Below are 12,194 nucleotides of genomic sequence, written 5' to 3' on the forward strand. Positions count from 1 at the left end.
CCAGCCCCCAAGCACAACCTCCTCTGGGAATAAACCAGGTGTGCCAGACCTCCTTTGAACTCTGACTCCACATTTTAGTATTTCCATCACAAGGAATTAGCATTCGCTAATTTATAAACATTTCTCTCTACTCCCTCCCAGTGGGGATGTGGACTGTTTTGTGTCCCCCAGCCAGAGGAGACAGGAGACACTTCCCGTAGCACTGGAAGCACCAGGCACACTGTTAGCTGTCTGTACTCTCTCTCTTGCTGGCGGTGTGCAGACTCCCGCCTTGTGGGTGAGCTCTGGGGGACCTGGACTGGCCTGTGAAAGCCCTCATTATAATTGAGCCCCAGAAGGGGCCATGTGGCTGCACTCTGAACCCGAAGACCAAAAAGCCATTTCAGACCGGGAAAGACACAGAGAAGTCACCCTGCAAATTGATCCAATGGGGAATCTGCATTTCTTTCCAGTCCCCTGACATCCGATCTGAGGGCTAAAGGGGACTCGTCAGTCATTACCGCTAATTTTCTGAAATGTAGAAAGGTCATCATTACTTTTCCAGCTGTGGCATAAGCCCACCTTCTGACGACAGCCGGCATCTACCTCGGCCTCACATCAGCCAGGTAGTCGCCCACTCTTAATTCTTCTTCATGTCAAACAGAAGGGACGTGGAGTGAAATGTGTGAGCCTACCTGTTTAACAGTCCCTTGTCACATCTACAATTTTCACTTTTTCTGCTTTCCGTGCTTCCTTGAGCGTCAGAGGTCAGGAAATAGAAGCATACCTGCCGTTCAGGTGCCGAGAAGGTGCGGGGAAACAGCCAGGTGAGGATCCTGAGGAAGACATTTAGAAGAAACATGGAGGAAACAAAACAATGGAGTTTTGTTTTTTCTTAGGCTGGTAGGAAACCCCGTTTCAAAGGTGGAAGTGTCATTTTACAGTCTCACTGCTCTGCCCGACAGGAAATGTGTGTTGGCTCTCAATCCTAATTTGGGCGTGTTCCTGTGGCAATGTTGAGCCCTCTCCTAAGGGAAACAGAAACTTAATCAGGCAGGAAACGAGATAGCCTGCCAGAGCCCTTGTAGCTCAGCGTGGCCACAGTGCCAGCGCTGCGGGTGGAGGCAGTTAGAGAGAGGAAGCATGTAGATCGCACTGGGCACAATGAGAGTTCGAAGACTGCCCGTGGACATTCAGATTGTCTACTGTGCCCGACCGGCGGACCAGGAGCCTTTCGTGAAGGTACGTGGGGGCAGGTCCCTGAGCCAGCACCGGGCTGGAGAATCCTCCGTGATCTGCCATTCAGTGGGTCTTGAGATGCCGCCGCATTAGAGAGGCCTGTGCTGAAGTGCGGCAGGCAGATGTTCCTTCTGGAAATGTGTGTGGCCCAGGGGCCGGTCCAGCCGCACGAATGGCAACGGCCATTCCCTTTTCTCTAGTCAGAAAGCCACGTTTTGGTTTTTCTAGTAGCATTATTCTGTATTCTGTAAATGATCGAGGTCACCAAAAAGGATAGAACTTAATGCGTTCACAGTGCTAGGTTTGTGATTTTTTTGACAGCTTTTCCTTCAGACAGATCTTCCTGAAGGAGTAATAAGGCTTAAAAGTTCATCTCCTTACCTGTAAATCTGACTCAGACAGGAGCAAGTACTTTATGTCGATCCCTGTGCATTTTAGAAATTGAAGCGTGCATGATCAGACAGCTTTCGTTAGATGTAACTTAAATGTTACATTAAATCTGATGGCAAGGAATTTTGAAGAATTAATCGCCTGATGGAGTTGTCAGTTTCAAGATAACCCGGTGACTTCTACAGGCGTTAGAAGGGGCAGGAAATGAATTCGAAGGGGAAATGGAATTTGGTGAACCATACATAGAGCTATAAAATAATGTATGTGTATACCATAATATTTCTCAGGTTAGCAGGAAGGAAAACACTGATGTGTTTTGAGCTGTACCTAAAGATTCTAGAATTGAGAATAAAGCTCTCTGTGCCTCTTGGGAGTGTCATTCCTCGCAATCCTGTTGCCCTTCTTGTTTCATTCAGCCAGCCCGCCGTGTTCGCAGCTTTGAGAAATCACATCAGGAACTGCCTAAGAACCCGTTCTGTTCCTCCCCGTTTCTAGTGGGCTTGTTAAATGGGCTGTGACTGGTGCCTTAGCAATGCAGACTTGGAAGCAGCTTACAGGGGAACAATGGGGAGCATTTCACAGGTGAACCAGAGTCAACCTGACTGCACATAACAGCTTCTCCCCAAGTGGCCATGCCAACAGCAGGGAGACTGAAAAGAGAAACAGAGGGCTGTCATTTGCACGAAACAAGTGCTTCCGCTGGACTGTGTTACATTCTGCACTTGTTCTGAAGTGGAAATTTTAGCTATTTCCCCAAAGTGCTGTTTCGGTTTACACCCTGTGGTGCCTAAAGCTCCACATTGTAGAGGCCGTTTTGCACCTGGGGCGCTTGGGGTTTGAAGACAAATAAGCACATGACTTTTCTGGGTTGTGTTTGACCCGTTTCAGATCATCACTGTTGAGGAGGCCAAGCGCAGGAAGAGCACTTGCAGCTACTATGAGGAGGACGAGGAGGAGGCACTGCCGGTCCTGCAGCCACAGAGCACCCTCCTGGAGAACATGCACCTAGAGCAGGTGGGCTCCTGGCCGTGGAGAAGGGGGTCTAAATTAGGTTCCCCGATCTGGTCACTGGTATTCCTCTCCCTCTGGGGGAAGAATGAGCCAGGTCAGAAAGGAGTAGGGCCTGCGGCTTCACCAAACAAAAAGAAGTCCCCTTGTCTGCAGCAGCAGGTGCCAGGAGCGCCTCGGAGACGGCATCCCTAACCCACCAAACCCAGCTGAAGAGCCATTGCGAATGTCTTCCCGAGCGCTGTTTTCACAGTGTCCTGCCGTAGTCCTCGCGTCCCTGGCATTAGCTTCATGCAAACGGTCACTGTATGAAGCTCCATAGTAACCAAAAGGCTGAGCGTTCAAGTCTCCTCAGGAGACAGGCGTGAGGGCCTTTTAACAAAAAACCAGCTGTTGAAAACCCTATGGGGCACAAGAGCAACTGATGTCTCCTGGTTCTGATGTGCAGATAAACGGTCCCACTTTATCCTAGGGACCAGTACAGCATTCCAAAGACTTTGCTTTATTGGGCTTGATAAGCACTTGTTTCTGAAAAGCACCTGAAGAATGTCCCTTTTTCTGTATGTTGTGTGTGTGTCATTGTCTGAAAACCCCTGCCACTCTAAGTTTATGAAATTTTTATGAATATGGTAATGCACTTGTGTTTAAACCTTCAGGAAGGAATCTCTTAAACTTTCCTCACCCATCCAGCTTAGAAACATGAAGCTGTAGAGACCTCAGAGGATCATTAGAGACCCTGAACAATGCAAACAATACGAGGGGGTACCCCCCTGCAAAATGGATTTTTTCCCCCAAAGCTATGGATTAAATGTTTTTTACAAAACAACCTTATCTCCTTCAAAGTACTCTCTATTACACTTAGTACATTTGTCAAATCTGTAATTCCATTCTTGGAAACATTTTTCGAACTCATCTGTTTGGATGGCTGACAGCACCTCCCTCGCTTTGTTCTTCACCTCTTCTATGCTGTTCTTTCATGTCCCTCTTCATTAGTGGAAACAAAAAAAGCTGCATGGCGTGAGTGAGATAAGGTGTGTGGGGCAAGAGAGGCATGCTATTTTTTTGGCCCACAACTAGCACACCGAGATGGCTGTGAGCAGGTACATTGTCATGGTGGCAAAACCAGTCACCCATCTGCCATACATCGGGCCTTTTTTGTCACACAGTATTACACAATCTTTTCAGAACCTCTAAATGAAAAGCTTGATTAACAGTCTGACCTGCTGGAATGAACTCCAAATGCACAACAAGTTCAGGAAGTTGACAGACATCTAGAACGAGGTTTGTCATCAATCAACATTTCACCTTTTTTGAAACGAGAAAACCACTTGTACACTGAGCTTTATCCCATAGCATTGTTCTTGTAAGCTGTGTTCAACATCACAGCAGCATTTTTCCAGAGCAGGAAACAAAACTTCACAGCCACATGCTATATTCTCTTAAACCGACCATCACCCAAAAATGAGGTTTGAATGAAACTGCTCTTACGACAAAATACACTCTGACCAATGAGAACCTTCCCAGGCGATGCCACAGGGTGCACTAACTCAGAGCAAGTTGCTGATGCCCGCCTAGAGGGGATAATGCATACTACGAAAGCTCCACCAGTAGAGCTTTCCCCTTTTTCTTTGGCAGGGTGGGGCTCTCATATGTTTGGCTGCTAACCTAACATGTAAAGGTTCTGCTGTATATATTCTCAGCAACAACAACCAAACAAATAACATTATATTTAAAAAGAGAAAGGGGGAGGGAAAGTGAAGAGATTCAGATCTACCCCGAAGGCCCTGGGGAAAGACTGGATATCTGCTTCGAAGAAACCAGCCAGTGGAAGCTGATAGGGTGAGGTTCTGTTCTGACTCACGCACAGAGGTTGTCAAGCGTGTGGACTGACTCTACAGCATTGGTCAAAGGATCAAGTTCAAAACCCGCCCTTAACAAAATAGTCCGTGAAAACCCAAGTAGGCCAGGAGACTTGACTAAGCAGTTCCAGAGGTGGGATTAATATCGATAGTAGAACTGATTTTAAGCACTCAGAAGGATCTAGAATAACAGTAGGCTGCTAACCCCAAAGATGGTGGCTCACCCACCAGCCGTTCCTTGGGAGGAAGAGGAGGCTGTCTGCTCCTGTAAGCGCTTGCAGAGCCTCAGAAACCCTACACAGCCTTGCTGTGAGCCACAGTCAACTCCAGGGCAGCGAGTCTGGGAACGTTTCTTGTTGTTGTTGTTATCCACCTTGGTTACGGTTTTGAAGATATACGCATTATTGACATTTACCATAAATAAGGGAAAGCTTAATGTAGATGAAAGCTACAGATGACACGAAGACAGACTACGTCTAACTGTTGTGTCCTCGTGCCAAGTTTCAACTCTTCATAATCCCATGTGACAGACGGAACTAGCCCATAGGGTTTTCTGGGGTGGGGATTTATACAGGAGCAAACTGCCAAGTCTTTTTTCTGCAGAACCCCTGACTCATGCAGCAAATACTTTTGTATTTGGATTAACATCTGAGCACTTAATGTTTGCACCGCCAGGGCGCCTTACATCTAATTCCTGGCTCTTGCTTCTGTGGAAAGTTACAGTTCTCATTAGAAGCTAGCTCTGAGTCTATAAGGTCTGGTAGAAGTCAGGTTAGAGCAGCGGTTCTCAACCTCTGGGTCATGACCCTTTGGGGGGGGGCTGTCAAACGACCCTTTCGCAGGGGTTGCCCGATTCATAACAGTAGCAAACTTACAGTGATGAAGTAGCAATGAAAATAATTTTATGGTTGTGGGGGTCACCACAACATGAGGAACTGTATGAAAGGGTTGCAGCATGAGGAAGGTTGAGAACCACTGGGTTAAAGGGTAAAAGTAAGAGCTTGTACCTAGTTCATACATAATTATCAAGCTAGACCCTGAGTCTTCTCAGCATGCCCAGAGAGGAAGGAGCATGCCCTTGACAGCCTCCCTGCCAAGGTAGACTCTGCTAGCACAGTGACTGTCCTTATCTTCCTGGGTTTATAAGGAGCCGTGATGGTACAGTGGGTTAAGTGCGAGGTGAACCAAAAAAGGTCAGTGGTTCAAATCCATCAGCCACTCTGTGAGATTAAGATGAGACTGACTACTTCAGTCAAGATTTACGGCCATGGAAATCGCAGTTCTGCTCTGTCAAATAGTATTGCTGTGAGATGACATCAACTCAGTAACGGGTTTTCTTTGGTTTATATTTGGCAGAGTAAACGGGAGCAACATATAAGTACATAGAGGAGTTAGATTCCCCAGGCAGTTGCGTTGTGCCACAAGGCTTTCAGCAATTTGTGGGTGAATTGTGTGTTTACATCTCCATCTTTGGATTTGCAGCTGGCCCGACGCCTTCCAGCAAGGGTGCAGGGCTATCCGTGGAGACTTGCATACAGCACACTGGAGCACGGGACCAGCTTGAAAACACTCTATCGGAAGTCAGCATCACTAGATAGTCCTGTCTTACTGGTCATCAAGGATATGGATAATCAGGTAAGCCTGTTGCTGTCATAGAACACCCATATTTTCTGAAGATTTTCAGATTTGCACGGTAGGACACAGGTTAGTGTAGCTGTTGAGAAAATCCGTGATTTAATCCAGTTGTGTTGCTGTTATTGCTGAGAGCTGTCAAGGCCATTCCAGCTCCTAGTAAAGCAGAAAGAAACAAGAGAGCTCTGACGAGTGCCTGCTGTGAGCCAGGCACTGTTCTAGGTGCTGCGTTCAAAACTGCGGTCTCTTTATAGCGCTTCTGTCTACAGGAGATAAAGGAGACACGACAATAATATAAATAAAATGCCCTATGTGTCCATTAAAAAGAAAAAGAGACTACCTGGTCTTGTAACATCGGAACCCATTATTCTAATCATTATGTCAACTCATCTTCTTCATTTTTGCTGACTCTCCACCAAGTATGATGTCCCTTTCCATGTCCGAATGTGTGAGATGGATGAAGTCTTGCCAGCCTCCCTTTGAATGCGGCGTCCAGCCGCACTTCTCTTGAGGTGGAGTTGCTCATTTTCTGGCAGTCCATAACAGATGCAGCATTTTGAATGCAGCGATTCATCTTCTGACTTCCTTTTACGTTGCCCAGCTTTTGCGTGCATGGGACAGCTTAGCAACAACTCACGGCCTTGGAATGATGCTGACTCATAGCAACTTTATAGGACAAGCTAGAACTGAGTAGAAAGCCTCATCCTTCTCCTGGAGAACACTTGGTTTGGAACTGCTGACCTTGGGGCTAACCACCCAATACATAACTAGGACACCAGGGTTCTTATATACATAAGAGGTGATTAAAAATATGATGACCTACGTCCAGTGAATCTTACTCCTAAAGGTGATGTTTTTGCTTTTTAACAATACCTTTTGCAAAAGATTTGACCAGTGTGGTACAGCATTTACATTCTTGACTGTGGACTGCTGTTTTCAGACGGAAGCATTTATTCTGGGTCCAAGGAGAATGAAATCCTTGACAGCTTCAGTCCTTTCTCTGCTTCTTGTGATGCTGCCTACTGGTCCCGTTATGAGACTGCAAGCCACAACTTTGTAACAAATTGACAGCCGCAGGGTGGAGTCCAATTATAGTGGTTTTCAAATAGTCCGATTTTTTAGATAATTTTCAGTGAAAACGCCGTGTCCCAAGTGGGGTTTTAAATAGAAAGCATATCCGAATGATGGTCAAAATTCATGCGTTGCCCATCCCTCCCCCTGTGAGTATTGATCAGGATCCGAGCAGAAGGATAGAAGATGAAAGAAGACCCGCTTCCTCTTCTGCAAACCGTCCTGCCTAAGGGACTGGGCTCTCCTCCCCATCTCCCAGCAACAAACAATCACATAGATCATGGATGCTAGCATCTAGACATTAATTTTAAAGTTCACAGTATGGGAATTTTATAAAGTCATTTCAGAGTAAGATCAGAGCAGTCATGTTAAGCATATAATTATTGATAAGAATAAGAATGTAGGTTTTACAAATCAAAGGGCAGGGGATAGTTTCTTTAGGGATATTTCTAGCCTTAATTATAGAAAACAGATAGAGACATGACTTGTTCTCCCAAGACCTCATTTCTGTTCAAGCTCCCGCTCTTTGTTGTTTAATAGTTCCCATATTTGTCTGTATTCACGAAGGAAATTTGTCGTCACAGTGGGTTTCAGAAGTCTTTTAAACTGGAACAAAGCCTTGGCCCTTGACAGACAAGTTCTCTAAGCTTCATCTGATGGATTTTCCATGCACCAGGGAGCCTGGCCACTTAGGTGCCAATTAGAGCTGGGGACATGTTGTTTACTCCTTTGCTATTGGCCTTTTTCATTTTAGAGCTTATGATCCATATTAAAAGGAACGCAGTGAAATCTGAGAGCAGGATTGTGTCAAAATATTTCAGAAAACCTTTGGGAGATTGGGGTTTGAAAATAGGTAACATTTCTGTTTTGTTTTGGTAGATTTTTGGAGCATACGCAACACATCCTTTCAAGTTCAGTGACCACTACTATGGCACAGGCGAAACTTTCCTCTACACTTTTAGCCCCAATTTCAAGGTAAATAGATGTGAAGAAATCCCCAACCTCCCAAGGTTGCCATCTCAGGAGTGGGGCCCAAGGGTGGGTGTGGAACAAGGGTTGTCCTATGACCTCATGTTGGCATAGCTACGTAAACCACGCTCCAGCCTGGGTCAGCATTTCCAGACTGTAACACACTACTTAGAGTCTCGCTTCACTGCCATTGAATCCAGCTGTTGGTTTCCAAGACTGTACTTCTTTATGGGAGTAGAAAGCTTGTCTTTCTTGCGAGGAGCAAGAGTGGCTGGTGGTTTTCAACTGCTGCTGACCTTGTAAGGAGCCCACCCTGTAACCAACTTAGGTCAGCAGGACTTCCTGATTCCAGGCCTTGGGAATTCTTGTACCTAATCTGGGATCCAGAGGGGGACCAGGTCTGGCGGCCCAGTGCCTGAAAGGCCTTTCCCTTTGGAGAGCTGATCCTGCAGTGGCCCAGGTTCTTCACTCTGGAGCCTCCTCAGCCACGAGGCTGGTTCCTTTGAATACACAGATAGGATCCTCGTCCTCCCTCTTTGCTCGTTCTCTTGATTAAAATATGTGTCCTCTGTCTTGCTTTTCTACCCTCAAGGTCTTTAAGTGGAGTGGAGAAAACTCATACTTTATCAATGGAGACATAAGTTCTTTAGAACTTGGTGGAGGAGGGTAAGATTTTATTGTTGTTGTGTTTAATTTACACCTGACCAGAGTAGATCTGTCTTGACTCAAATAACCAAAACCAAGATGCCAGGTGATTCTCACCAGTCCACGTATTTCAAATAATCAGGACAGTGGCCTAACACATGGCACTAAGTATCAAACATCAAACGAGTTACTTATGAATGTAATTGAGGCACTACTGCCATTGGTCGTTTAGGAAAGATGGCCATCTGAATGAACCGCGGGAATGCCTTCTTTGTTTGCCAAGCAGTGTAGCATTCATTTCCTCTGTTGCCAGAAGGAAGGGGAGAAGACTGGGTCAGGGGAAGACAGAGAGTATGCCGCATGTGCCTCACGTGTCGTCCTCACCCTTTGTTCTTGCCCTGCTCCAGGGGACGGTTTGGTTTATGGCTAGATGCTGATTTATACCACGGACGGAGCAACTGCTGCAGCACTTTCAATAATGATATTCTTTCTAAGAAGGAAGACTTCATCGTTCAGGACCTCGAGGTGTGGACATTTGAGTGACCCTGCGACTGCCTTAAGGGAAGAACATTAAAAGACTGGCTTTGGTCAGCTTCCCTCCAGTGGGCTGGATGACCAGGGCTCCAGCCCAGGCTGCTCACCCATCACTGCTTTCTTTCTGCCTCGTCTGGGAGTACCGTCACACTGCAGGAAAGACTGGAAAGGCAGGTGTATGTGGAGGGCAGGCACTGAGGAACGACATTTGAGGTCCCGCCTCCTTGGAATCCATCTTGTGAGGAATCAGAGTGTTTATAGATGTATGAGTTGAATGCAATTTTTATTTTTGGCAACTGTGAAAAAAGATACTGTGGAAATATATATATGCCTTGGGTATTTATCAGCATCATTTTCATTACCAAAATGTATAGCATACTATTGTTTGCCATGCAAGGGGTCTCACTTAGTAAAATGAAAGTACATACCTTCTAAAGGGGGAATGTTGATTTTTTAAAACCATTTATTTATTATTTCTAATACGTTGTCTGGAATGTGTTGGCAGTTGTTTTATTTTTCTCTTTTAATGTGTCAAATCTTGAAAAACATGTATAGATTTTATGTTGTGTTTTGCCAACAAGTTCATTTGATTTATGAAATTTTATATTGAATTTTTTTGCCCTAATTGTTTAGGGTGGTATGTCTTTAGAAGCATATGTATATCGAGTACATAATTTTGAATTTTTAAAAACTCATCACCAATGCTCCTTGGTTTGACTAGTGTAGGCCATTAGAAAGGTACATTTTTACTTACTCTGGACATATTTCTATACATATGTAAAGAAAAGCCATCTTTCACAACCACCATAAACTGAAGTTGATAAAAATGCATCTCTTTGTGAACCTGCACTTAAAACAAACTACTCTTGAGAAGAAAATGTTCTACTTCTTAGAAAATCATGTGTCTTTAAAAACTTAAGTTCATGGTGTGTTTTCCATAATTACCCACCTCCCCAAGTATTTACTTTAAGCAGGTTTTTGTTTTAAAAAGAACTGAGTGTTTAACTTTTAAAAATCAAATGAGAAATTTTAAATGAGCCCAACAGCCTTCCTCGGTTCTATACTCTCTTATGTGAAGGAAGAAATGCCGAGAAATGCATTCATACCAAAACTGGAGAAAAAGGAAAACTTTTTTCTCCCACATCACTAAATAGTTCTTTATTAAAATAACACTTTGTCAACAATTTAACCAATATTACTGATTACCAGACTTTGATGAAAAAAGCCAAAGACTGCTAATGTTAAAAAAAAATTCAAATGATAGCCAAATCTGAGAAGTAGTCTTTCCTAAATTATATCCCTCTTAATCTTAGAGGGGGAAGTTAATAAGTAGTATTTGGATACTTGTCAGTTGTTTTTCTCTTTTTCACATTCTTTGAATACTAGATTTAGACTTGCAGAGTTATTTTCTCTATTCTTCCTTTTTAATAATTCATAAAAGGGAACAAACATAAATTGCCAAGTAGTCTCCTATCAAATCTGTAATATTGGACTGTAGTCACAGTCCAGGCAATTGAAAGTAAATACTGTAAACTCTCAAACCTGTAGCCCGGGTGTGCCTGTCACACATGGTCTATTGTGAACGGAACTGTGGATTAACAAGATCCTGGCAGTTTGTCTTTAACCTGCTTCCTCAATAATGTTTGGATGTGAGATACCAGGAGTGTCTCACGATGATCTTGTTTATCATTTGTGCCATTGGCCGCCATGTGCTATTCGCAAATACAATGGTCATTCTGCACATAGCTCACTCCTGCCTAGTTTAGTCCATGATATTAGTGAGCGCCTATCCAGATGCTGTGTCCTCTATTTAAAACAGTATTGTTCAGTCAGAAATGTGTGGCCCTTCATTTATGGATATTGAATATATGTAATGCAGTACTCTCCCATTATTTTCAATAAAGGAAATTTATGCATTCAGTGTGATTTTCTTTCCTGAGAATTCATTCCGTGGGGACTTGCCATGGGAAAGGGCGCTGAAGCACCCAATAGTAAGCGAAGAGCAATACTTATGTGTTCATTGCCACCCTGGCAACTCCCACTTTATTCGATTTATTCTTGTAACCAGCCTCTTAAAAACTCTGCCTTCTATTGTTACTTGGGACCTCTCTTGGCTCTGTCTACCACCACCTTCTCTGTTCTTCTAAGCTTTCTAAGCCCTCTTTTAAGCATCGCTCTTGATCAGTTTTCTAATCTCCGCGAGAAGCATGCTGATAGATTTGCGTCATCTTCTTGGTTTCGCTGTATCTTCACGGCCAACCTGACACCAAACTAAAGAGAAAGGGCCCCAGCTCAGCTTGACTGTCGCTCAAGTGCTCACTTCGTAAGTTTCGGATTAAAGGGCATCCAAATGTTTCATCAGCCTCTGTTGAAAAGCATTTAGCTGTGTCTTTGTGCTCTGAGCAACCAGGGACACCCAAGTGTCAGAAGGATGCATGCCCTTCACAGCCTCTCCCTTCCTCAATATATCAAGTTTTAAAGGCATACGAAACAAAACTAATCATGAACAACTCCTTTTGAGGAAGGCATCGAGACTCTCAAGCTAGAAAGGAAAGCTAAAATGAATGACCTTCTTAAGATGACCAGCCCATTTCTACCAAGATAATCAGATGAAACAAGGAGAGGAGGTTAAAACAAGGGAAATTCCAGAAAACTAAAGGCAGCCCCACTCACTTCTTGTGTAAACATTCAAAATAGTTGGAAGTACTTCCTTCTGCCCAATTGGGTCACATATATTTTTCTCCCTCCGGGGAAGCCCTAGCCTCAAGGGACCACATCCTCTGCTTCCATCTGCTTGCCTGTAACCGGTCTTCATCACGGTTCCTAAGAGTCACTGTCTTTTCAACGGGGAAAATCAAGCTTCACAAT

General features: G+C 44.4%; 1 protein-coding gene across 7 annotated transcripts in view; it reads left to right on the top strand.

The window, feature by feature from the left end:
- The window catches only part of NCOA7 (nuclear receptor coactivator 7), a 199,215-nt gene extending 187,969 nt beyond the window's left edge, over positions 1-11,246 (top strand). For 6 of the 7 annotated variants that reach the window (XM_045294348.1, XM_045294347.1, XM_045294349.1 and 3 more), the window contains 5 exons: positions 2,497-2,622; positions 5,958-6,110; positions 8,058-8,153; positions 8,740-8,813; positions 9,200-11,246. In XM_045294348.1, coding sequence (XP_045150283.1) covers positions 2,497-2,622; positions 5,958-6,110; positions 8,058-8,153; positions 8,740-8,813; positions 9,200-9,335 — 585 coding nt within the window. In that variant the 3' untranslated portion in view covers positions 9,336-11,246. Of the gene's footprint in view, positions 1-69; positions 1,222-2,496; positions 2,623-5,957; positions 6,111-8,057; positions 8,154-8,739; positions 8,814-9,199 lie in introns of those variants that run through there. The other variant, XM_004702053.2, reaches the window with a different exon arrangement.
- The last annotated feature ends 948 nt before the right edge of the window (positions 11,247-12,194 follow it).

Source organism: Echinops telfairi, unplaced genomic scaffold (genome assembly GCF_000313985.2).
Source record: "Echinops telfairi isolate 266 unplaced genomic scaffold, ASM31398v2 ScPeMD7_3533;HRSCAF=4204_0, whole genome shotgun sequence".
Lineage (NCBI taxonomy): Eukaryota > Metazoa > Chordata > Mammalia > Afrosoricida > Tenrecidae > Echinops > Echinops telfairi.